General features: G+C 32.5%; 2 protein-coding genes across 4 annotated transcripts in view; one reads left to right on the top strand and one right to left on the bottom strand.

The window, feature by feature from the left end:
• The window catches only part of LOC115890798 (rap guanine nucleotide exchange factor 4), a 691,873-nt gene that overhangs the window by 305,681 nt on the left and 358,517 nt on the right, over positions 1 to 27,675 (bottom strand). Inside the window, exon 1 of one of the 3 annotated variants that reach the window (XM_030911142.1) lies at positions 16,104 to 16,286. The exons of the other annotated variants lie outside the window; for them this stretch is intronic. Within the exon in view, the coding sequence (XP_030767002.1) occupies positions 16,104 to 16,172 (69 nt within the window). The 5' untranslated portion in view covers positions 16,173 to 16,286. Of the gene's footprint in view, positions 1 to 16,103; positions 16,287 to 27,675 lie in introns of those variants that run through there. 3 annotated transcript variants of the gene reach the window in all.
• LOC115890803 lies at positions 443 to 5,508 on the top strand. The gene is made up of 3 exons (XM_030911149.1): positions 443 to 568; positions 792 to 1,013; positions 5,327 to 5,508. Exons 1-3 carry the CDS (start codon positions 527 to 529, stop codon positions 5,441 to 5,443), a joined length of 381 nt encoding a protein of 126 aa, XP_030767009.1. The 5' UTR covers positions 443 to 526; the 3' UTR covers positions 5,444 to 5,508.

Below are 27,675 nucleotides of genomic sequence, written 5' to 3'. Positions count from 1 at the left end.
ACTACAATAATTTCTGTGTCACACAGTGTAGATTTGAAATTATTACATTAAATGTTAATACTGGATCATACAGTCTAAGCGATATCGATAGTTTGCACAGCTATGAATAATTCAAATCCAGACACTGAATAATTCACTTTATATAAAATTCCAGAAGAAATTACCTTGAACTTACTGCTTAAAAATGATATTATAAGAAATTAGTCGTTTATTTTATTAAGATCAGTTCTATAGATATTTATTTCAAATTTTTAAACATAAATAGCAAGCAATTTGATGTAAATTAAAAAGAAACGCAAAGTAAATTTTATAGCTCTTTTGCATGACTCAAGACTTAATGCAAAATAATCGATAATTAACTGGTACTTATTGCTATTATGAGCTATTTATCAAGCTTATATATACTGAGGTCTGATAAAAAATAATGAGTGTCTAGGAACTTCGAAACAAATATAATTACTAATATTTTTTAATAAAATAGGTAACTTTTTTTTCTAGTACAAGTATTATTATAGAACCTAGAAAAATGAAAATTATATTTGTGCTGTCGATAATGTTAGCATCTCAGGTAGATAATTTTTATATTTTATAATTTTGTTAACATTGGTAGTTCAAATATTGTGAATATTTATAGTGTAATAAAGAGTTTTGCTTTGGTATGAATGAAATCTGACTGACCTGATATTTTATTTCCATAAGAAAATTTTGTTTTTTCTATTTTGCTACAGACTGAATCTATAATTTGATACCCAATAAATATTTGAAAATAACTTTCTGTATTATTTTGACAGATTTTTGTAGATGCCGCTTCCAAGAAAAATTGCCCTGATAAACTGGACAAATATGTTAGGGATACTCTGAAAACATGTTATGACAAGAAAAAACTAGAAGAAGTAAAAATTGTATATAAAGAACTAGTAACATCAATTCCAGATTACTGTAACACCTTCAACTCAGATGACGTTAAAAAATGTGTTTTTTCTTTTATCGGAGTGCTTCAAAACCAACAAAAAGTAAGTATTATCCAAATTGCTGAGTTAATAAATATAATATATTAAATGAAATGGCGAATACGAATATACAGGGTGGCGCACCTCATTCGCCTTGGTTGATTATATGAAAACAGAAAGATGTAGAAACAAAATATTTTATGGGTCTATGTGGGAAGGCAATGTGCATAATTGTTCAAACCAAACCAATCCATACCAAAGTTACATTTTTTTCTTATAGAACACCCGGTATTTTATTTCATTTTTGGATTCTTGGACATAAAATAAGACATTTATTATAAAGGTTTAATATGTTTAAAAGCTTAGGTTTTTGAGATATTTAAAAATATTTAAATATGCATGCTGTAATAAAAAAGTTTGTCAACACCTCGTACATTACTTTTCAGAATTAATTCTTGTACTGACTTTGAAGCCAGAGAAATAAGCTTTACTAAAAAATTTGATTACTTCCTTAAATGTATACAGGGGTATCAAAAATTGCTCGTCTATTTTAAATTGAATAAAAATCGCTTTTTATTCAAAACCTGAGCCAGATAGGTATAGGAAACCCTAATATAGTTTGAAAGAGCATTTAAATCTGCTTCGACTTATTTTAAAAAATATATAGTGCTGTATTTTAAATAACAAAGTTTTTATGTAAAATAAATATTTAAAATAGACCAGCAATTTTTGATACCCCTGTATACATTTAAGGAAGCAATAATTTTTTTTAGTAAAGTTTATTTCTCTGGCTTCAAAGTCAGCACAATAATTAACTCTGAAAAGTCATGTACAGGGTGTTGAAATTATGCACATTGCCTCTCTACATATACCGATTAAAAGGTTGGTTTCTACATTTTTTCATTTTCGTATAATCAACCGAGGCGAATGAGGTGCGCCATCGCCACGTGCTAATAGCGATCCAGTCCAGCAATAATAGAGCGTCGGGCATCTGTAGCTCCTAGAATAAAACAACTTGGGAATTTCTTGGGAACTTGGGAAGTGCAGACCTAAAGTATATACTAGGATATATTTCAGGAAAATATTTTAACTTCTACATGGTCTTCTCCAACTCCCAGTGGATGACATACCAAGAATTTACAACTTTGAGAAACACCTCACTGTAGTATTGAGTAATAAAAAGGATTGGAAGGAAGAAACGCTTACTCAGCATATAAAAGACCATACCATAACGTGGTATACTGATTAGGGTGGAGCGAAAAAATGAATTTTATATATTCAGTACGCCTGACTCTGTAAAGTACGGAGAACTTTAAAATAATCATTTAAAAATTAAAACGGAAATTTTTCGACACCCCCTTCCACCGCCCCAACCCCTTCACTTTTATTTTTCACATTTTCGCGCTGTGGTGGTTAAAAATAAACATTAACGAAGAAAAATCATTTACAAAAAATGTTTGTTTTAGTAAGACAAGTATTTTGCAAGCTCAGGTAGTGTAAAAATAAATAAATAAATAATACATTTTTCTTTCACTTTAAAACTTATTGTGTTTTTGCCCGTAAAATAGTATACTTTTTATTTCAAAATAGTTTGTGCCATTACCTATAAAATATAATGACCTTTAGGACCGACTTTTATGGGCGAAAAGACAAGACGCCCACTTTTACAGATAACAGAAAAAGGGCAATAGTAGAAGAACATGTTGTGTTGGTAGAAGAACCCAGATCAAAATATATTGGTCACATATACTTCTGGATCTTATTCAAGTATATTAGAAGCTATGATTCAATTTTTGAAGACATTCTATTGCACTGGACGATCTGTAGGTCATCGGTTGTGATGGAACTAATACGAAAGTCGGAAATGAGAACGGAATAATAACCAGATTAGAAAGAAAACTGGATCGTCCTCTTCAATGGTTTGTTTGCATGTTGCATGCTAACGAGCTTCCGTTGCGACATCTTTTATTACATCTTGACGGTGAAACATCTGGTCCCAGGGCATTTAGAGGTCCTACTTTTAAGTAGCTGTAAAAAACTGCCAATTGTAAAATTTTCCAAAATAGACTTTGTGTTACCGAATATGGAATTAAGCACAGAACAAAGATATTTATATGACATGAGTGTTTCAATAAGAAGTAGAAATTGCTCTGAAGGGCTGTCAAAACGTGATTCTGGAAAATTAGTGCACTCTCGATGGTTGACTACAGTAAACAGAATTTTGCGCCTATACGTAGCTACGTCAAATCCTGATCAGAATTTGGTACCATTCTGAGAAGAATTCTCGATTTTTTAATAATCCGGTTTAAAATTTGACGCTGACGACTACTCTGATTTAATTGAATGACAAAGTCTGCGTTATAATGAACCCTCTGTAACCAGAAAGCTGACCGTAGAACTAATAAAAGAAGTGATAGAAAACCCAGAAGATTCATCTTTAGCACATCAGAAATTACTCTTGTCATAAAAGGAGGGATGGAGTCATAAGAAGCAAACTTAATTCAAGAACATTGATGCCTAAATTTGAATCATAAAAGAATTTTAAAACCAAATAATTGTTCTTTAAGCTTATGTTATTATTTTATTTTGTTTTGTCTTATTTTTCAATTAGTTTTTTCTTTAATACAAATATTTTCTTAAAAATTCATCTTTTATTACTTTGCCTCATGGAGATAATCACAAAAAAATAGTGCATTCAAAATTTTTTTGAGTAGAAAGTTATTGGACACTCAAGCATTATCATTTTAAAACAATCCGATTTTTTTAAAATTGGCTGTGGCGGTGGAGGGGGAAATTAGGGGGGAGTCGTAGAAAAAAAGTTTATATACAAAAAATACTACTTTTTCCATAATAAAGCTTTCTCATACTCAGGCGAGATCATTTTCAACAAAAAAAATCTGAAATTTTTAAGTTGACTGTGGCGGTGGAGGGGGAAATTAAAAAAAGAAAACAAAAATACGTGACGCCTTATTTTTTCATATCACAGCTATTGTCCGGTCAGGAAACTTAATTTTCGAAAACAAAAAAATTCTCACCTATATGGTCGCTCCACCCTAATACTGATGCTTCCAAAACCAAAGCAGGGACAGGGATAGGAGTATTTGGGCCGAAAACCAAATACTCCGAACCAATGGGCACCTACCCCAGTATCCTTCAGGCATAAATTTACGCTATCGAAAAACAACGTGTACAATTTATCTTAGACAAGGAACTCTCGAAAACAGGAAATTGCCATCCTATCCGATAGTCATGCAGCACTAAACGCGATCAACTCAGTAACCATCAATTCGAAGTTGATCAAAGAATGCCTAGAGAAGCTCAACAAAGGGCAAAGAAAATAAAGTCCTCCCACTCTGGGTGCCTGCTCACCAAGGGATAGAAGGCAACGAAAAAGCAAATTATCTAGCTAGGAAAGAAGCGAACACTCCACTAATTGGACCAGAACCGTTCTGTTTTCCAAGCGGAAACCAGCTGAAAGCGGAACTGAAGAATCTGGAAGACTCCAACCGCAACTTAGAATGGGTGTCTTCCAACGGTCTAAGACACTCGAAAAAGTTCCTCAGAACCTACGACCGAGAAAAATCAAAGGCTTTTCTTGATTTAAATAAAAACAATCTTCGGATTGTCACGGGGTTTCTAACAGGACACTGTCTCCTCAACGAACACCTCAGTAGGCTGAAGCTGAGAAACAACGGCAAATGCAGATTCTGTGGGGAATATGGGGAAACACCAGAACACCTCATCACTGAGTGCGCCGAGACGACGACCATTCGTGCCATGAACTTTGGTACGGCTGATGTCAAGGATGGAGAGCTGGCCTCTATGGAGCCGTCTCAGATACTGGCTTTTGTTAAAGCCTTGAGACTGTATGATGAGTTATAACTCGTTATAGCTCAAGAAAGGGTTACACACAATAGATCTTTAAGGTCGCGATGACTAACTCCCCTCCTAAACATTCTACATTCTACATGGTCACTCAAAAACGTGTGAATGGATCGGGATGATTTTTTTACATGGAACACCCTGTATATTATTGCATTTTTTGGCTTCCTTTCAGATCATTTTACACAATACTAAGATATGAGTAAATATATTTCGGTTAATATGAGTTAATATTAACGGTTTCGCAGATACTCACGGTATTATTTATTATGGTTCTTTCAACGGTAAAATACGAGAGAAAAATCCTTGGGCGGGTTTAATAAAAATTTACTATGAAATGTTTTATAATTTTTATATTTTATCAAAAACAATGGAAAAATGAAATAATAACGTTATTATTTTCTAAGGCGCCTTCTTAGATCTTTTCGCCTTTTAGTTTCAATAGTAAAATATTAGATTTAATATTTAATGATATTTTGTTCTTTCTCTTCTAGGCATCGACTATATCAAAAGGCTTGAAAGCCCTTTGGGATGGAGGCAGGACTTGTGTAATAGAATTACCCAGTTATGCTAAGAACTTGGAAGACTATATAAATAAAGGCTGTCCGTAAAATCAGAACCTTGCTAAAATGTCAACCTCTGTAACAAGAATGAATAAATGTTATTTATAATTCTAGCATTAGATATTTACTTATTTTCAACTTTGTCAGAAAATGAAAAATCCTTCATATTTTTTTGAAACGTTTCAGAAAAAATAAGGATAAGAAGGATAGGAAAAGAATATGACATACAAACATGCTTCAAAACACAAAATATACTTAGATCTATTTTAACCCACACTAAATCAATGAACACTGAACAACAAACAAGAAATGTAATATACAAAATACCATGTCAATGTGATAAGTGGTGAAACATACCATCCTGGCAAGCAAAACCTTGGGTCGGCGTTTATACAGGGTGAGTTTCCTAAGATGTTCTCTATGGGCATCTCGGAAACTACTGGAGATAGAGAGTCGGTTAAATAGGGAAAGAATTGCAGTTTTGTGGGGTCATAAATATGCGCCTTTCAGATTTTTGAAAAAGTTCATGGCTTACTAGATATTTCGAAAAAAAACAAATTTCGGCTATTTTAAAAATTGTTCCTAATTCCATTATAAGCTATTTTAGACAAAACGTTTTCAGATAAAAGTTGTAGATAATCACATTCCTAATGAGTTTGTGTTCTCCGATTTTTTATAAAACCTGTCATTTTTGACATATGACACAAACATATGTTTTTTTAAATGGAAACCATAGTTGGCTATGACTTCATAAAAAGCGCCATTTTTTAAGCTTTTCAGCAATATAAGCTATATATATGTTTCTTTCACAAAATTACTGAGTTATAGCCAATTCTTATCTTTCTTGACTAATTTCACTTAGTTAACCATGGAAACAAGTTCAATCGTCGTTGCTCTCAGAAATGTGAAATTGTGTCACATCCAATCTTTGTAAATTAAAATAAACAAAAATTGTAAATAAAAATTTTTCAAATGAAGAAAAGCGTGTAGGATTATTGGTTCAACTTTTCTTGGCCATACAGGATACGTTGACCGGTGAGAGTTACTTACGTTTTTTAGAGAACGGTTTTCAATGGTGTTCAAATTTTGTTGTGATTTATAACTTATAAAAAGACAAAATATGTTATTAAACGGCTCTTTATAATTTAGATTACACAAACTAAAACTCAAAAAAATAATATCACTACGTACACTTTAACTTATTTTAGAAAATGTTCAAAAAATCCGCAATTATTTTGAGTACATAAATGCATCTTTTTAAAACTGAATTTCTAGCTATTGTCACAGAACGACCGGTCGACTTAATTAAACTTCTCCTGTTCCGCCTCTTCGAGCGCTTCTCTTAATTCATAAGTTTTTTTTGTAAACCTTGTTGTTAACCATACTGCATAAAAAAATCTAAAATGGATAGGTCAGGTGACCGAGGAAACCCATGCAATTGGTCCACCTCCCTGAATCTACATAATTATAATTTTATTTATATATATTATATTTTATATTATTTTATAATTAATTTTTTAAATAACATTTCTTTCATTGTGGGGTGTCATTTTCTTTCATTGTTGGGGCGTCATAATGAAAGTCATGTTGGAACCACTGTATTAATGCGCGAGTATCTAAATTTATCTTTTCTAACATGTCTTGAAAACCGTTTTCTAAAAAATGTAACGTTCACCAGTCAACATATCCTCGAAACTGTATGGCCAAGAAAAGTTGAACCAATAATTCTACACGCTGTTCTTCATTTAAAAAACTCTTATTTACAATTTTTGTTTATGTTAATTTACAAAGATTGGATGTGACAATTTCACATTTCTGAGAGCAACGACGATTGAACTTGTTTCCATGGTTAACTAAGTGAAATTAGTCAAGAAAGATAAGAATTGGCTATAACTCAGTAATTTTGTGAAAGAAACATATTATAGCTTATATTGCTGAAAAGCTTAAAAAATGGCGCTTTTTATGAAGTCATAGCCAACTATGGTTTCCATTTAAAAAAACATATGTTTGTGTCATATGTCAAAAATGACAGGCTTTAAAAAAAATCGGAGAACACAATCTCATTAGGGATGTGATTATCTACAACTTTTATCTGAAATATTTTTGTCTAAAATAGATTATAATGGAATTAGGGACAATTTTTAAAATAGCCAAAATTTGTTTTTTTCGAAATATCTAGTAAGCCATGAACTTTTTCGAAAATCTGAAAAGCGCATATTTATGACCCCACAAAACTGCAATTCTTTCCCCATTTAACTGACTCTCTATCTCCAGTAGTTTCCGAGATACCCATAGAGAACATCGTAGGAAACTCACTCTGTATGTATAGGAGGGAATCGCTATGGCAATCTAGTAAGTCGGAGAGAGCAAAATTAAAAGGTTTCTATTACATAACTACTTAATCTGACGCTAGATTCCATGCGCTTGGGAAAATACTTGCCTTCTTCAGTACATCTTATTTTACTGAGCGTGTTGACCTTATTCTTGTACAGACGAAAATCGGCACCCAAGGCCTGAAATGCCGACCCTTATATAGACCCTTAAATGTTCGAATTAAAGAACTTAAAGTTCATTTAAAAAGGGAGAATTTCTAAAGAGAAAGTAAATCTAGATTTGTCAGCATCCATGGAACACAGGGCACAGAGTAGATTTTACCAACGCAAAAATTATGATGGAAGAACTGATAGCCCTTGAAAGAAAAATATTTTTTTTTTAATTTAATCTAATATAAATAAATATATTGTTCAGACATCTGTGGAGGTTAGTAATGTATGACTACGCGCGTCTTTGATTTTAATAGACACTTAAAATAAATAAACATAACATAACATAAGCAAAAATTAAAAACACACGAAATAAGACAACATAAAAATAATTGCAATACAACAACATAAAAACAATTACAATAGCACAACATAAAAATAATCACAATTATATAGAAAGTTTAAAGGATTTTGGTTTTTTACCTCAGTGAGTAATAATAATTATTATTAGGTAGTAATTGAAGACATGAGTTGATAAAGGTGGCATTTCGCATTTTGTTTAAATCAGTTTTATTCAGTATTTCAACATCCCTTTGATAGATCTATCCTCCAATAGACTCTAAATCTCAAATATAAATTCCATAAAGAATATCCTAGGTGACTACATGACACCCATTTATCCGCTCATGTCTTCAATAGTTAGTTACACGTATCTGTTAAAAAACAAAAGTCAAAATGAAATCTAATCAGTAATAAGAAATTATTATCAAAAGCCAATGTGACACCGTTTTTTTATTTTATCAAATAAGAAAAAAAATGTTTCAAAAACCAACTGTGTCCTTTTTTTGTAACGCAATAAATAAAATAATCATCCATGTGTTCCGTAGATAATATAGTACTAAATGAAGCGAGACACACATCGTCCAAGGTATTTCAATAAATCTGAACTTTAATTTCACCTTTTCGATGACACGTTGTACGTCAAAAAGGGTCGAGGGGATGCACAAGACACATAACTCCGTATACTGCAGAGGCACAACAACGAAAAAGACCCGTGTGGCATTTTATCTAGCTTGAAAAGGCGGTGAAGCGGCTAATGGTCCGGTTGAGATTGAAAAATGTGCGAGGGTTTTTCCCCCATTCTCTATTTTTCCCATTATTTTTACGCCTTTACGATCTGAAAGAAGTTATATTTGATGATATTTGTCTGTGGTATGAGACCCTTCATACCTTTTGTTTAAAATAGCTATTTTATATTGTTAACAGAAGAAAATACTAATTATTTATTAAGTAAATCATTAATTTTCAATGAATGAAGATTGAACAGTATGGTAAGATCTTACTAAAAACTTCCAAAAGGACATCCTTGGGGCCCATTGTATTTACTCCTTACTTCTACATGCGGGGCTTGGTAGAAGTGGACCGACTATCCCTAGCGACTCGTGGGAACACTATGAGATCTAGCATTAAAAACACCACCGGTGAAGCTGTGGGGAAGCCCACTAGCGACACTGGGAACATTACAAATGAAAGTTCGAAGGGACCAAACCCAAATAAAACTACAAGAGGGGCGTCTGACACTTGCTTACGTGGTAGCTTGTGTGCCACTCCACAAGTGGCACACAAGCTACCACCTTCTCCAGCAAGGGTTGGGAGCCTACCTCTAGACCCAATAAGTGACACAAGCTACCATTTTGTCTACCCGACCTGGGTCAACCAGGCGGGCTAGACGATCCTCTGAGAGTAGGTCTTAGCGGAGCAGAAGCATGGAGATACCTTCAACTGCTCCACGAAGGACTTGCTCCAGAGGAAGCAAAAGCGAAAACACTCCTCCGAAAAGAGGAGAGTAAAGAAACCAAGAAACAACCTGACTCATCTCAATCAAAGGGAAAGAGAGGGAGCGAGAACCTCTCACCTCTTCTCTGACAGGGAGGGAAAAAAGCCAGGATAGAAAGCCGTCCAAACCGGGAGGAAATCTGGGCAAGCAGGGACGTATCACCAGCTTTGCCGCTATTGCTGGACAAGTAAAAATGGCGGTGCTGCGAAATGATTTCCCAAAGGTTGCTCTGACCACCGACCAGTCTCTAGAAGAGGCTATACTGGACGAAGTAGTGGCGAAACATAACACATCGATGAAATGAAACATAACATATCGATCTACAAAATGTGGGTCAGCTGCGTTTTGCGGGGATACGCTTTCGGGTGGGCATGATCCTCATAGATTGTGTATCTGAAGAATCGGCAAATTGGTTGGTGGAAATCGCACCTAAGCTTAAAAATTGGCAAGGGCCGGAACTGGTTGCAGTGAAGAGAGAGAACATCTCTAAAGGGGCGGCCGTCGCGATCTTTCTGCCGATGAGCAAGGGGAAAGACACCACCAACCTGCTGAGCCTTATGCAGGGTCAAAACTTCAATCTAAGGACATTGAGTTGGCGAGTCATCAACTCGAGTGAGAAGGGTCATGGTCAGGTTCTCACAATAGGAATTGACCTCAAATTCAAGGAGGCAATAGAGAAAGAGGGACATATCCTCTATTATATATACGGTATAACACCGGTATCAGGTCTAAGGAGAGACCAAGTTAAAGAGGTGGAGAAAATGGAGACAGATCCTCCAGCTTCCACCTCACGGGTTCCTCAGCCTGAGGCAAGCTCCTCGACTGTGAAGGGCGGCACGAAGGGCCAAACTCCAACCGTGGAAGGGTGTGGACCCTCGGATGAAGAATTGTTGTCAGAGGAGGATGGGAAATACCCTGTCCCCTCTACAACAGGAGTATGATCGGTCATAGACTGTGTGATGACTCAAAGAAGGGGGGCACAATAGATCTTTATGGTCGCAGTGATTAACTCACCCCCGTCTTACTCATTCTACATTCTACTAAAAACTTATTCTCTCCTTCTCACCCATGAGTTCTTATGGGAAATGCTATTATGCTATCGAATTGCTATTGAATTAATCGAATACGTACATGGGAAGATTTGAAATAACTAAGTGCCAAAATCATTATTTCTTGATAAACCATATTTTGTGATCCATAACCATTGTATAAGAGCTTGCGGTGTCTCTGATTAATACAATATGTCTTAATACAATTAATTACAAGTCTATTATTACAATAATGTCTTTTTTAATACAATAATTTCATAAGCCATGGCATTTAGCACTTTATTAATGTTGCTGGTTATGGAACATGACATATGATCTCTGATTTTTAAAGATTATGTCTCATTTACAATTGCGGACAATTCAAAACTAAATCCCTACAATTTTTAAAATATAAATATTTAACCGTATATTTTAATGCTTTATACTTTATATCATAGTATAACTATGTATTTAACCCTCAAAACATTTTTAAAATTCTTAACATATTTTATAAATTTATACTTTTAGAGCAAACTCTTTTTTTCCCTGAAAAAGCTTCAACGCAATCCAACTCAAAAAACATCACTACAAATACCTGTTTACTTATATTATTATTCTTCATTTCGTCTGTCTACGTTCTCGCACCTGCCTTTTAGTTATTTTTGTCAAAAATATAACATAAATTCGCGTTTTTTGTATCTCGTTACCGTCAGGGTAAGTCACGCAGATTTAACGGCATTAAGGGTTGAAAAAAAAAGACAAAAAAACTCGTTCTTTCGGTATAAAGTGTTCAGAAATTTAAGAGATGAAATCCATTAAAATATTTTATAACGAGATTATGTCTGGTTTTGAAATGTTCAAGAAATCTAAAAATATATTTTATGACGTCTGTAATACCGTCGATTAAAAAAATACTCCTATAAAATAGATATTATAAACATTTATATTTATTAAATAATTATATTTTAATACAAAAGTTAATTTCAACTTAACATGTCATTTTTAATTTAGTTAAATATTCCATATTACAATCACGTGAAATGGAAATCAAAATAAATTAAGTATTTTTTTTCTATTTTTAGATGTGTTGTTCTTTTCTAATTATTATTCTTCGATTATTTACCCCCCTTCGCGTTACTTGAGAAAATTTTAATAAACCAATACATATACAGGGTGAGTCTTAAATAAGTGCAAATATTTTCAGGGCTGGTAGATCTCGATAAAAGAAAAATATTTTCTCTTTACCATTTCTCAGATACGTCCAAAATAACCGAGTTATTTTAGTTTGAAAATTTAAAAAAAAATATTTTTTTTTAAAAATTTTGAGAGCCACCGGATTTTTTCTGTATTTGCATCCCTTTTAGGGCCGTAACCATAGAGTAAAGATGTAACTATGGTAATATCAGAGATTAACAAATTATACCGTGGGAAAATTTGCGGTGAACAGGCAGTTCTAAAATGTTTTCGAAAAATATACAGGGAAATTTAAAAGAAAATGCACGATTTTCAACATCTTTTTTTTGCGAAAAAAACTCATAGACATGTGCATGGGGTCGAAATATACCACCCCTGAAAATATTTGCACTTATTTAAGGCTCACCCTCCATAATTTTTAAAATAATTTAACTTGCTATAACTATGACTATAACTGGTAGAGAATGATTAAGTATTGAAACTAAAAGAATTTCGGACTGGTGTGGGATTTCGCCGGAAGGGGGATTCCAATCCACTACCTTGATATTGGTAGACGAGAGCCTGTGCCTTCACGCCACCGGGCACCTATTCCTATTTCGGACTTCCATTGTCTATAGTTTAACATACACACGGTTTCGGTCAGAAGTATCACTGACGAGCTTAATAACGAGCTTAATAACGTCAATGATACTTCTGACTAAAACTACGTAGAAGCAAATTAAATAGACAATGGAAGTACTTGCAATGGAATTCTTTTAGGTTCAAACATCTTTAATGTAGTATACCTCTTGTGAATAAATGTTGGTAGTTATTAAAATTGTTATAAAAATATATAGTTCTAATAATAATAGATAAGTTATTATAATTATTTACTAATACCCCAGTCAAATTAGTTAAAAAAAGGCCCATCGGTGGAAAAAATTCCCACAGTTTTGAAAATGGTTTTAAACGATTCCTCTAAACTTGGGCTGATATGTGTCAAAAGTCCCCGAAGGATGAGCTCGAGGAGTGGGGGGGGGGGGAGTGAGTTAAATGTCAATTTCTTCACTTTTTTGCTTATATCTCGAAAACTATGACTACATTCTACATTCTACAAGATAACATCAGGATCCCTGACCTTTATTAACATGCTTTCATGCTGTTGAATTTAGACTTTAATTGGATTTTAAATGCGAAAATACAATATGAGAAATAGTGTTAATTTTGTCAACCCTGTAACTCGTAAAATGTTACACCTATGAAAAAATGCATTCAACCAATTTTGTAGAGAATTATCTGGGCTTCAATATAGGGTATTTTTTCGTAGGTGTCATATTTTCCGAGATATAAGCTAAAAAATCATAAAAATGACATTTTAATATTATGCTCCTACTTTAATATTTGTATTCAAAGCTCTGAGTTAACCATTAAACTGTTCCTATACGTAACAAAATAATTTTCAAATAATAAAGGTGTAAATTAATTAGTACCCCATTTAAACTGCATAAACGTGTATGGTCTGCTTTAGGTCCGACGCCGCCGCCAGTCATCGGACAAACTGGAACGGAATAATTAGAGCGTTTTTGCTTAGGTGGTCAATTAAGTCTCCTTTGTTTTTCTGCAGAGGGTGCGAGTTATTTTAAGGGCTGAAAAGGTCGCGCAGTGTGTTTTATTTCTAATCCGTATCCGTCGTTTCTATAGGGCTAACGAAAATAGTCCAAATGGGACGTACTATATGTTACAGTAGGGTATTTTTGGACGCTTGGAACATTACTTTAAACTCCTGTTAAGATGATTTAAATTAATAATTTAAATAGTTTTTATTAGCAAGAAATGTGTAAAAATATAAAATCATTTTAAAACAAGAATTGATTTGAAATTAGATCATTAATTAAAGATCATTCTAAGACATAAAATAAAGGACTTGTTAAAACGCCATCAGAATATTTTTGTTCGGAAACAACATAGGAAATAGATATTTGGATATGTTAGAGCGAGATAACTTTCTAGTGTATTGTCTTTGGATCAAAGACAAAAAACATTCCTGGACTAATATAGACAATTTTTTCTCGTTCAATTTGATTTTTTATTTATTTAGCTTATGTATACCGTGTGCGACTTAAAAGTGGTTTACCCTAATAACTTTTTGTTATTATTTCAGATAAAAAAAAGAGATTTGGTATGTTAGTATATGACATATATTGGGATTGATTGACATATTCAATTGTTTTCGGTTACTTCCTGTATCACCGGGAATGACCACAACTTTAGATTTTTAAATGGTACCCTTGATATTTTTTTACTTTATTCGATAAAATTCGAATTCTAACACTCTGAATAGAATGACATATTATCATATGTCAAATTTTGACATTTTTGCATATTTATGCTTAATCTGGAATTATAACATGCGGTTTATAATAACAATTTGATTCGAAATACCAAGTGTGTGGTACCAAAATATTCGTAAAAAATGCTTTTCCAAATATGCTAATGAGCCATACGCGTTCCATTTGAAAACATTGACATATTATGATTAATTATTAATGGACCAGAACAAGACATTATACGATGAAATCTATTTTTCCAAGACTACTTGATCAAAAATTAGTGTTTTTAAAATTTAAAATACGAATTTTTTAAAGCGAGATTGTCAAAAGTTGACATGTGATATGTCATTCAGATTGTCATTTTCGATCGAATAAAGTAAAAAAATGTCGGGGGTGCCATTTAAAAATCAAAAGTTGTAGTCATTTTCGGTGAAACAGGAAGAGTCAATCAATCCTAGTTTATGTCATATACTAATATACCAAATCTCGTTTTTTTTATCTGAAAAATATAAAAAAGTTATAGGGGTGAGCCACTTTTAAGACGCATCCGGTATAAGCAATAACAAGGTATGACCGAAAAAATACGGCGTCAGCGATGGATATGAAATGAAGATCGTTGTCATTTTATATGTAAATTTATATGGAAAATGTCATCGATTGTCACTTCCCTTCCAACTGGACGCCGTTTTTTTTTCGATCGTACAGTATACCGGGTGCGTCTCAAAAGTGGCTCACCTCTATAACTTTTTTATTTTTTCAGATAAAACACCGAGATTTGGTATGTTAGTATATGACATAAATTGAGATTGATTGACGTATTCAATTGTTTTCGGTCACTTCCGGTTTCACCGGAAATGACTACAACTTTTGATTTTGAAATGGTACTCGCGGTATTTTTTTTCTTTATTCGATAGAAAATGACACTTTGAATCGAATGTCATATCGTATGTAAACTTTTGACATTTTCGCATATGGTTTATTTGAAATTGTAACATGCGATTCATAACGACAACTTGTCTCAAAATACCAAGCGTGTGATATCAAATTATACGTAAAAAAATGCTTTTTCCAAATTTGCTAATGAGCCACCCTCGTTCCATTTGAAAAAATTGAGATATTATTAAAAATACGATTTGGGCATCTTTAACCGGCCAGGACAAGACACTGAAAATATTAGACGATCAAATCTATCTTTCCAAGGTCTTATCACTCTAGATTTAAATTTAAAATACAATTTGTTTTTTGAGTGATGTCCAAAATTGACAGATTATATCATTCGATTCAGAGTGTCATTTTCTATCGAATAAAGTAAAAAAAATACCGAGGGTGCCATTTAAAAATCAAAAGTTGAAGTAATTTCCGGTGAAACAGGAACTGACCAAAAACAATTGAATACGTCAATCAATCCTAATTTATGTCGTATACTACCATACCAAATCTCGTTGTTTTATCTGAAAAAAATAAAAAAGGTATAGGGGTGAGCCACTTTTGAGACGCACCCGGTATATCTATAATATATTACTAAACCTAAAAATAAAACACACATAAAAATAAGCAATTTTTAATTATTCTCAGTAACCGGTTCCAAACGTAATAAAATACGTTAAAAACATTCTATTAAAAGAAAATGAATTTACTCTATATATGTAATTTTAATTAAAATAATGATAGATTAAAAATATAGATCAAAATCAAATCATTTGGTTATAGAATAAATATAATTTATCGTTTACTTTTGCAGATTTTAATCACAAATCAAAACAAACTTTTTAGCTAACCTTTTTAGGTTATTGATAACAACGATAACATATATCATCATAAAAACTTCCAATTAGGATTTTTTTTTACTTAACTTACTGTTGGGGTATCCTCAACTGGTTTGACCGTATATTTCCTCGTTTTGCACCACTTTTTATAACAAAACATCGAAATTCACGCACACTAAACAACTATAAAATAGTTACACTGAAAAGTTTTTTGAAAACATCACTTTAACCGTACATAACGCAGCGCAAACCGTTGTCGTACCTTGACTTAGTTAACTAGCGAATTATTTATCTTCAGATATTTTATTGATAACTACTGTTATCTTTCGGGTCCTGAATAATTAGTCGGTATACTTTAATTAAGAATGATGAAATTAAAGATAAAATCGGATTTCTATGAGAGACACACGAACAGTATTGATGACAAATTGTTTATTTTTGTACGATGAATAGAAATGCATATATAATAATTTATTTGTTGTTTTCCTGCGATAGGCAATTATTTTATCTTAGATAACTTGATAATAAATATAGTTGAACAATAATTGATGAAAAACAATCTATTTTTGTTTTCTCCATTGAAATACATTCATAAACTTTTATTGGCCTTGATAGGAATTAACGAATTTTTTTATTAGAATTTTTTTTTAATAATAATGTATGAATCGCTAAAATTTTAATGTAAATTTTCAAAGCAAAATTAAAAAACGGCAATTTCGGTTTTTGGACATTTTGGTTTGCACTTAGGTAATAAAAACAAGATTTTGGAAAATAAAAAATTAATTTAAACTGAAGTTTGCCGTTTTAAAAATTTTGCCATTGAAATTTACGGCAAAATTTTAGCGATTTAGTCAAGTATGAAAATGGTTTTTATTTTTTTACGCGAAAACGGTGCGTCTTACGAAAAAAAGTCAAGAAATAAAGTTGTACTAAATTTAATGTAGATTTTAAAAATAATATTTATTAAGAAAAAACAGTGGCGTACCATTTTTTTCTTCAATAATATTTAGTTCAAATACCGTAGGGACGCCACTGATGAAAATAAAAAAAAGTTAATATCATCAAAAAATGTCATTTTATGGTAAAACAACGTGTACCAAATTTAGTGATTTTCGCCCAACAGGGCCCTGAGATATCAAAAAAAAAACTCTTTTAGGGGCGAAATTCAGGGGGCTGTAAATCCGAAAAGGGGGGCCACTGGTCATAAATATAAAATAGGGTTCACCTATTTTTTTTCAAGAATCTATGACCAAATTTTGTTGCATTAATTTCCGGACACCCTGTATAGGCAAATAAAAAAAATCGCTGAAGAATTATGTCTTCAAGATCGTGACGATTATATAGCAGAAAATTTTCTCTATAAAGTATAAAATTAACCTCTTTCTCCCTTTCAATAAAATTTCAAACGTTTTTGCTGGCGTTTAATATAACGTATCGATTTTGAATAATAAATAAATTGTTCAGCATAATTGTAAGCATGTCTGAAACGTTTAGTAATTTTATTCAATTTTAAAGGGCAAGTTTTACTTAAAGGGATTTAAGCGTTTTGTTTTGAGGACTTCAACCATATTTTCGTAATTTTTTATTTTTCTCTAAAAAGTTATAGGCCTGGTGCATTTCAGATGATTTTAACAAATTCCGACCGCAGCGCTTCAACGGCAGAAATCAGAAATTATCAGTATGTATTTCACGCCGCCGCACAGTGCTTCGAACATATGGCTCTAGAGGACAAAAATGCAAAACTTCTCTTTTATTGTAGGCAATTTATTTCAACTAGGTTTATTTCACACAAATGATGAGTACTCTCATTGTACTAAATGATGATGTTCTTAGTCCCACGTTTATGAAAAAAAAAATTTATAAATAATAAAAATGTTGGAGCTGTGTTCCATCTAAGGAAATAATAATGTATAGTATGAAAACGGTGTAAGTATTAAATAAATCCCTGTGATAAAAAAGAATTGAAATAACATTAGAACATGATTCCTACAATATAAGCCTAATATAAGATAAAAATGTTTTTCTTTAATGAAAAAGAAACATTAATGTTATATTTAATTAAAAAAAAACTTAAGATACTATAAATTTACTTTAGGACAACAAAATGCATAGATCGTAACTACTCTGATTCAGAAGAATCACTGGTGACAGGATCTTCCAAATTTATAGTATCCAAATCGCAGGTAGATGAAGTATCCTCATATGTAAGATATTTCTGTACATCATTTTCTAATATGTTACCTTTTCGCGTTGTTACTGTTCTTTTTGTTGGTATGAGGGGTTCGGATGTTAATAGTTACCTCTTTAATAGACCATATTCATATATTATTTTTTCCTTTTCATGGGTATGAGGTTTTATAATAAACTGAAAGATGGAAACTTTTTTATGCGACGTTTCGCTCTAACATAGTGGGCTTTTTCAGGCATAAGTGGTGTCTCATTTGACTGGAAGGTTCATCAATATCTAATAAAGAACACATTTTTTGAAATACAAATAAATTTGAGTTCTTGTCCCTATGATCAAGCCAAGTATTAACCAAATCGGCGTTGCTTATCAATTTTACTCCATCTGAAAAGTATTATAAAATAAACTTCGTCACAAGCAGACGCAGATGAACTATACAAAAATGAAAAGTGTATGAATACGACAACAAAAATATTCAATAAATACGATATGTTTTGATATGTTTTTTTTAAATGCCTTTTTGAAGTTTGAAAACCTAAAATTTTTATACCCATTTAAGTTCATCTTAAAAAATAAATAAAAACTAAACAATCACGAACTTGTTTAGAAATAAATTTAAAGTACATACCTTGTTTAACAATATCCATAGTGGCTTTCAATTAAGTACGTACTGCTTAACTACATAATATACAGAACTACTATGAATGTTATTCTTTTCACTGATAAGATAATGATCGCAAAATTTATTTTTAGTGAAAATATTTGCTAACAAAAAACGCTGTTTATGAAAAATAATATACAGGATGGTTGAACATTGCTATAAGTATAAAATTACATATTCAGATATTAGTAAATTTTAACTTTTTTTTTCGATTTTTGTCCATGGGACGAAGCACTGTGCGCCGCGCCGTCATATGTTGATCGCATTAAATTAATATTGAAATCGTGGTTTTGCCGTAATATTTAAGTAGGTTAAGTTTAGTTACTTTAGTTTTTGCTAGTGCAGTTATTGAGACTATAAAATACTTAGGTAGGAGGTTTGTGTAATGTAACGCTGTTTGGGTTAGTAAAAATTAAGTGAAAAAGAATTGGAACTAGGCGTCGTGTTGTATTGTGACAATTTCAATGTTAATAAAATTGCCAAAACAATGTTAACGCGTAAAGGAGAGCATAATTAGGGCGTTGTTGGGTGCAATACCATTCAATAACTGAACTTTCCCGGATATTCAACTCTCCCGAAACATTTTATAGCTTCATAGTTTCTCACACGGATTTGATCAAAAGCAAAAATGGATTCAAGCAATTCGAGGAAACAAATGACTAAACAAAGTGCTCATTACATAATCAAAAATTTAAATAGACATACGTTTTTTAATCAACTAGTGATTAAATGTTTTATGAACATGGTGTAAAATTATAATGATGTACCTTAAAAAATTTCGCTATAGCCGAAATAGCCCCAATTATGCCCAACTAGCGAAACCGGTGATTAAAACTATAATCGCTAGTACACCATAGTTGAACTCATCTAAAACGTTTTTTTAACTGGAATAATAAATTATAATACCAGTTAGAACTTGTGAAAATATCAAAATATTTACTTTCTTATTCTTATTTTTAGCTTTTTCACAAATTATACCGTAAAACGGGGTGTAACTTCGACAGGTTTCAGCTGTATTTCGTGCTCTGTGAAGAAAACTATTGTCTTGAGAATGGTGACTTATGTGTCGTCGTAACAATTGAAGCCTTTGTTTTTCATGGCCGAACAAACAACTCCCCCCACCCCTCCTTCTACTTTTTTTTATTTTATATAATATTAAGTTATCCTAGATGCTGGGTAACTTCGACACCATGCTTAATTCTATATGAAGTCGAAGTTTGACGTCTCCGGTGCAACTTCGACACCAAAAAAAAAAGAAAATTCATTATGAATTATTAACTAGAAACATTAGGGAATAGTTTATAGGCCTAAATTAGATAAACGAAATAAAAAAATACAGTCATCTATTTTCAGAAACTTTGGTATACCTACCTAGCACATTTCGCATCTGAACTAACAGAACTTAAAAGATTTTATTTTAACTTAACTAAAACTCATTGAAAAAAGTAAAATACATAAATACACAACATTTAAAACAAGTTTAAAACATAAAAAACAAAGCAAACACTAGGAAAGAAATTCTAATCATCGTCGAAACATGGAAGACATTCGTATATCACTTGTTTGAAACCACCGTTGCAATATCCACAAACCCACTTCTTTCCACAGGTGACACGCTTGACCCACGCCTTTCTATTTGTGTACTCGGAGTACTGCATTAAACAAATGGAACATACATTGCACGAAGGACATTCATATTGAGGGTTCTGGGAGCCAGAGTTAAAAATACCGCACACCCACTTTAAACAAGCGACGCAAAAAATCCACTCATTGTTGTCAGTGTAATCTGCGTAAGAACATTTGCATATAGAGCACAAAAACTTGAAAAAAAGCATTATAATACACATGTCGAAGTTACCCTCGCTGTCGAAGTTACCCCGTTTTACGGTACTTCCTAACACTTTTAGAATAATTAAATAATACATTTTTCGTATACTCGCTATTTAATCCCGTGTATTTGTATGTACTAGTTGTTTACGATATTCTCCGATGCAGCACTGGAGGAGAATGTACCAAGAAATTAGAAGTTTGGCAAAGTTAAACAGGATTAACAATTTCAGAGCAAGCCAAAAAATGCAATTTTCTGAAAAAAATATAACAAAAACATCCTATTGTAAAGACAATTCGGGGATATAACCCCACATCGTTAGAAAAATGATTTTAAGTCCTTTGAAAATGTACAAAAAATAAACAGAGTGTAAACAACAATTTTTCACATCGGGTGAATTAAATTTTCTTTCAAAAATATTTTTGATAACATATTATTTAAATCCAAGTTCAAAGTTTCAAATTTATTCGATAAAAAGTCATGATTTTTTACCACTTGGTGTAACTAGGGTACGTTATATTATATTCAAAACTATTTTTAAAACCCCTTTACAGCTACATTAACATTAACTAATGAACACTTTCGTACAAACTCCGGAACAGAATAATATTATTTCTTCTCTCTTTAGCGCCTCCCTTAACTCGTTTAAATAAAATTATCCGGCTGGGCCATGTTTATGTTACGAAAGTTTCGCCTTTAAAACGGAAAAGCAAATAGAAACTTTTACCGGCGGTAGTGCTAGGAACTAATTTAAGGATCTAGCGAATTATGAAACTAGAGCTTATTTACTCAGATTCGGATTCGGAGAAATATAGTCCTTGCTTCCAGTTTTTGATCGAGTTAAAGGGGGTTTTGGGGACAGGAATAACGAGTTTATGAGTTAAGTAGGATTAAAAACAACTCGCTGGTGTTTGTTTCGTTCGAAGTTTCTTTTTAAGCCTTTTAGCTGTGCGAAAATTGTGTTTCTTGCAGATTTGAGTTAAAAAGGTTCGGTAATCCTCTAAAATATTGTAATTATATCAAATGTTTATTTTGTTTAAACTAGAAATAGAACTAATGTTGTTTAATCAAATCAAAAATAGTGTTTGTGTGTATAGATATAGTGTATAGTGTGTATAAAATAGTGTGTACAGTGTTGGTAAAAGCCAGAAATAAGTGAATGTTAACAATTACTAATAAAAGCTAACATTGACTGATTTGCTAACACTACGCCAGTAAAAGCAATTCAATAACCAATTTTGAAAGAAACTTTTACTAGTGAATGCTAGCACTCAAATTCGCTTTGCTTTTTGACTATCCTCAGTAGTTACCTGTAACTTATAATCAAGAAATTACGATTAGAGCTAATAGATAGAGTAGCTCTCAATTTTAAAATCAAGATATTCAAAGCAATCAAATTCTCATTAAAGTTAAAAATAAATAAGATAATCACAAAAAAAACTTACTTATTGAGAAACGGAGAGAAAAACGATAAAAAAATATATAAAAATGGTAGGTTAGGTTGCTGGGGTTTGGGATCATGTTTGATCTCTCACTCGGTGGCCTTGGGCCCATTTCGAGGCCCATTTCGATGCCCCTGTATTGTTGCACCAAATCCTCTCATTCTTTCTTTGCGTTAAAGCACTTCCAGTTCTTTGCAAAGTTCCCGATATCGCTGATATTGCTGCTTCCTCTAGCCCCTCCAAAAAACCTTGTCTTAAAGTTTTAAAGCGTCGGTATTCCAGTGCCAGACAGTGGCACAGCAGGTGCTTTATGGTTTCTTCTTCCTCTCCGCATTCTCTGCAGTAGTCGTCGTTGGAAATTTTCCATCTCACGAGGTTTACCCCCGTGGGACAGTTTCCAATTACGACACCTACAATTATGCGTACTAGATTCTTTTTGTGTTCTAGTAGCTGTTTTGTCCTTTTGCTATCTACCAGTGGCCATAGTCTTCGAGCTGTAGCGCAGTCCTCACGATGTTGCTACGTCTCTTGCTGCTTAGCCTTGATGGCAGTTCCTATAGCTTCCTTCAGTGTGTTGATCGTCACAAGTGGTGAGTCATCTGCCACAGCTTCTCCCCTGGCCCCCTCTTTGGCGAGTCCGTCTGCTTCCTGATTGCCCACCTGAGGCTGTGGCCTGGCACCCAGCACAGACAGTGCTTCTCGACATCCCATCACAGTTTTCGATCTCACTTATTGCATGGTGATACTTCTTAAAGCGCCCAAGCTGTCAGACTATATCACGATATTCCCTATTGGTCTATCAGCAATTTTCTCTCGTATACAACTAGCCGCTTCCTTTATGGCGTAAACCTTTGCTTGTAGAACGTTACATCCATACGATAACCTTAAAGATTGTCGGATGTCTAGTTCCTCTGAGAAGATACCTATACCTGTGCCTCCTGAAGTTGCGGAAGCATCCGTATAAAAATGTTACCATTAGAAGAAAAATATAACATATGAACATCAATTTAAACCCACACACAAAAGCCCCTTTTGATGTTGTTCAGTAACACTGAACATCAAAATGCCATGCAAATATACGAAACTGAATAAAACTCTTTTATTTCATCGATTTCTGTTTGATGATTATCCGGATCATTTTCAGAAGATAATTGCTAAGGTATTTAATATTTTATGAAAGAGACATCGTTAAGAAATTATGTTTTCAACATCCAAAAGGTTATAAAGTAGAAAGCTTTCCATAATATTCAAAATATAAAGCCCTATTCACTCATTCAATACAATTTGAAAAGCTTTTACTGGCGTTTAATATAACATTCTCTACAGAATGATAAATTGTCCAACAAAATCTTAATCCTAGTCAATGAGTGATTTTATTAAAATTTACTAGATGTTTTAATTTAGGAATTCAAAACCTTATATTAAAAGTGAATTCTGCAAAAGAATAAAGATAGTTTTAGACTGTATAAAATATAAAACAAAGTAAAAATATATATTTGTTACTTAATAACAATTAACAAAATATTTGGCAGTCAAATTTCAACAGAGGAAGAAAATTATTTTAAAACAAAGTAGTTAATAAATTGCCTAAAATATTGTAAATGGCCATTGACATTAAATGCTCAAAGAAATTCTTCTACGAAATGCCTTCAAAGCATGTTGGTCTATATGAATATAATATAGTTATTTAACCACCGAGGAATGTGTAGGAATTTTCCTTTGAGGGTAAAGTTTATGAGCCAAAGTCTAGCTATAAAGCAATAGGTAATGTAAAACATAAATGAATGTAGAAAATAAGAAAATAATTTTACTTGCGATTATACTTACTACTTTAATTTATATTGAATGTCTAGTTATACATATTAATATAAACTTAAAGTGTAAAAAACATTTTTAATTAAATTATTAAAGGTTTACAAATAATTTCAAAACTATTATTTATTCGAATAGAGGTATAGGTTATTTATTCGGTAGACAATGATTCAGTATTGAAACTAAAATAATTTAGAAATTTAAGAACTTTTAGGATATTTTCTTTATTTATTTCTTTGTCTTATTATTACATTTTACATTTTCGTTTTTTGAATAATTTCTTATATAAAGTTCATTTGAAATAATTTAAAATAATACATACATACTTCAGTGTAAGGGGTATTGAAGTGAAAACTCAACCTCACCTTCACGTGGTGCACCTTGTTTACACAAACGAGGCTTTGACGTCCGAGTATAGGCGGTATAACGCTATACAACCCTCAGATCTACCATCTTTCTGTGAAAGAGGAGTAGTAAACTACTCCTAGCCGGCCGAGAACGTATCACAGGGGAACTATCGTCTCAGTCCTCACTGTGCCTTAGCCATCTCGTGCTACAGTTGCTGCCAAAACTGTGCGGCAACGTAACGGTCACAGTTTAACCTTTCTCACGCAGCTAACACACATCAAAGATGGAACATTCGAGTGGGACAAAATCATCCGGAGGTAAAATACCCCCTTGTTCAGATGTCCGGGAGGGGGTTCCTACTCGAGCGTTTCATCGCAGAAATAAAAATCATCAATGTTTCACATTTGCGGCATGGAATTTTCGCACTCTACTGGACAAGACAAATTCAAATCGACCAGAGAGAAGAACAGCACTGGTCTCGCAGGAACTCCACCGGCTAAATATAGATGTTGCCGCCCTCAGCGAAACCGGCTTTGCGGATGAAGGTAGTCTCACTCTTACTGAGGAGCACTACACCTTCTTTTGGAAGTGTCACCCGGCAACGCACAGGAGAATTCATGGCGTAGGCATGGCAGTCAAAAATGAAATCGCCACTAGATTAACAGAAGTACCTCTTGGAGTCTCCGAATGTCTTATGACCCTAAAAGGTACCCCATATCAGACAAAACTTACGACAACATTATTAGTGCCTATACGCTCCCCCCTAGACGCTAAAATTGAGGATAAAGATAAATTTTACCAAGCTCTACAAAAAGCTCTCCAACGAATTCCAAAGACATTCCATTAAAATAAATCTGCTAGAGAAAGGACCATTTTGAAACACTTGATATAATTGTTTCAAATTACATTAAAACTTCGTTCTAAATATAACTAAATACGAGCGTAATTCTTTTAACTCCTTGAATTTTTCGTTATTACAAAGACTATCCAGACACATTTATTTGTCTGGAGCAAAAAAAGCACGCCGCAATTGTTAAAAATATTGATATGGCTTAGAAAAATCCCCGTGCCACCTGAGAACTCTAGCTTACTCCGAAACCGGTCCTCGCAATGCGACAGCAAGCATTCTGAGCATTCCCAATGGAAATCAGCCGTTAGAGATTTTCGTGCGGGTTTTTTCCTTATTTCTAGCGAAAATTGTCCCGTTTGTGTATAAAACCTTATTGCAGCTGGATTACGGTCTTATAAAAAGAAAGAAATAGTTTTGTAAAAACGACGCTAGTGTGCATAGTAGACGAAAATTGGCGAATTTGTTCAGGATTTTAAAATAACATTTCTTTAATGTTTTCCATTTTTTTGCGATCTGTGCATTTTCGTTATAGTCCAAGAAAATAGGCCTTCAAATAGGAAGTTTTGGTAAAAACTTTAATTTTTGATATGAGTTACTTTGAAAGATAAACGAATTGTGAAAGATTTTGGAAATTTTGAAAAATTATTTTTTAAAAATTTCGGAGAAACGGTAAGAACTTGGAGCATCAAATTTTACATAGAAATGATCTCTATACTTTTTTGCTCAGATCAAAATTAACAGAGATATGGTGGCTATAACCTAGGGGGTGATGGTAGAAATAATTTAAAAACATATAATATACAGGGTGGTCCGAACTGTATTCCGGAAACTTCAGTAGCATATTCTGCATATAAAAACAAGTAAAAAACTTTATATAAATGCTTAGTTTCGGAGATACAGAGTGTAGAAGTTTCATATTTATTTCTATTTTTTCCAAATAACTTCTGAACTAACGTCAATATTTCGATAAAAATTGCTGTCTGGGAGTTTTTTGACATGAGAAATTTGATTTTGATGTCAATATGACTCCTATTTGTAGGGGGCGCCACCTACATATATATTAACTGTTTGAAGAGTAATAACTTTTCGTTCGTACCTGTATAAAACTACTGAGTGAAAAAATATACATTTCCATGATTTTCAACGTAAAAAATGTCTCTTGGTAAAAATCGCTACGAGGAACCGTTCTCAAGATATTTAGAATGGAAATAGTCAATACATGTAATTTTTAACAAAAAATAAACACGTTGGGTAGATAGTTATTTGACTGAAATTATAAATCTAGAAATTTTTTATTTTTCTTAAATTAATCATACATTTTTTGCAAAAAAATGATGATGAAACAATTTTTCTTGAACTTTTGGCACAAAAACATTTCAAATTTATGATTTCAGTCTAATAACTATTTAGTCAACATGTTTAATTTATGTCAATGATGACAGGTATAGATAATTTCGATTCCAAATATCTCGAGAACCATTATTCGGTAGCAATTTTTACCAAGAGACCTTTTTTACGTAAAAAACATTGTAAATGTATATTTTTTTACTCAGTAGTTTTATACAGGTACAGACGAAAAGTTACTACTCTTCGAAACAGTTAAAACATATGTAGGTGGTGCCCTCTACAAGTAGGAGTCACATTGACATTAAAATCAAATTTCTCATGTCAAAAAACGCTCAGACACCAATTTTCATCCAAATATTGACGTTACTTCCGAAATTATTTGGAAAAAATCGAAATAAAAGTGAAACTTCTACACCCTGTATCTCCGAAAGTAAGCATTTTATGACATACATTTATACGAACTTTTTTACTTGTTTTTATCTGCAGAATACGCTGTCGAACTTTCCGGAATACAATTCGGACCAAGTACTGAAGTTTATTTATTGATCAGTTATTGTGTTGCAATAATAAAAATAATACCTCATACAGAGTGTCTAAAAATTTATTTTAAATAATTACTAGCTTTAAACGGCAACAACTTGATTAATTTAAATGGAGCACTCTGTATATTTTAGGAGTATCAGATGCACAATTTAATTGTCTATCAAATTGTATTATACCATTTTTTATCTATCCCTTCAAGTTTTCGTAGAAAATGCATTTTCTTATATTGACATTTTAGTTTGTTTTTAAGGCAACAAATGTACAAAATGTACAGGTGTTAAAAATTATATTAGAATAAAGACTCGATAATCCGGATCAATTAAAGCACAGGTTAATCCGGACTTATGCAAAATCCGGATTATCGCGATTTGCATTTTTATATACATATATTTAAAAAAAACGAATAAAATAAAACATTTTTATTAGCAAAACCTTAAACAAATATAATTTAAGTATGTATATAAGTACCTGAGTAAGCCCTGTATAAGTGGCTGAAAAATTCATATATTTAATTTTTTTATACAATTTGCTTGGAAAATTATAAATTTCAATTAATTTTTTTTTTTAAATTCACTTCTAAGGAGGAAAATAAAAATATAAATAAAATAAATAAAAAAATATATAAATAAAAAAATATATAAATAAAA

The sequence above is a fragment of the Sitophilus oryzae genome, unplaced genomic scaffold (assembly GCF_002938485.1).
Source record: "Sitophilus oryzae breed Bouriz unplaced genomic scaffold, Soryzae_2.0 scaffold_926_pilon_pilon, whole genome shotgun sequence".
Taxonomy (NCBI): Eukaryota; Metazoa; Arthropoda; class Insecta; order Coleoptera; family Curculionidae; genus Sitophilus; species Sitophilus oryzae.
Note: the sequence above shows the minus strand (reverse complement) of the source record. Positions and strands in the feature narration are given on the sequence as shown.

What these genes read in the sequence shown, in the direction of transcription:
- LOC115890803 (XM_030911149.1), top strand. Translation starts at nt 527, where the DNA reads ATGAAAATTATATTTGTGCTGTCGATAATGTTAGCATCTCAG. An exon ending in CGATAATGTTAGCATCTCAG is followed by an intron (nt 569 to 791) that starts GTAGATAATTTT and finishes TTATTTTGACAG; the next exon opens with ATTTTTGTAGATGCCGCTTC. An exon ending in TGCTTCAAAACCAACAAAAA is followed by an intron (nt 1,014 to 5,326) that starts GTAAGTATTATC and finishes TTTCTCTTCTAG; the next exon opens with GCATCGACTATATCAAAAGG.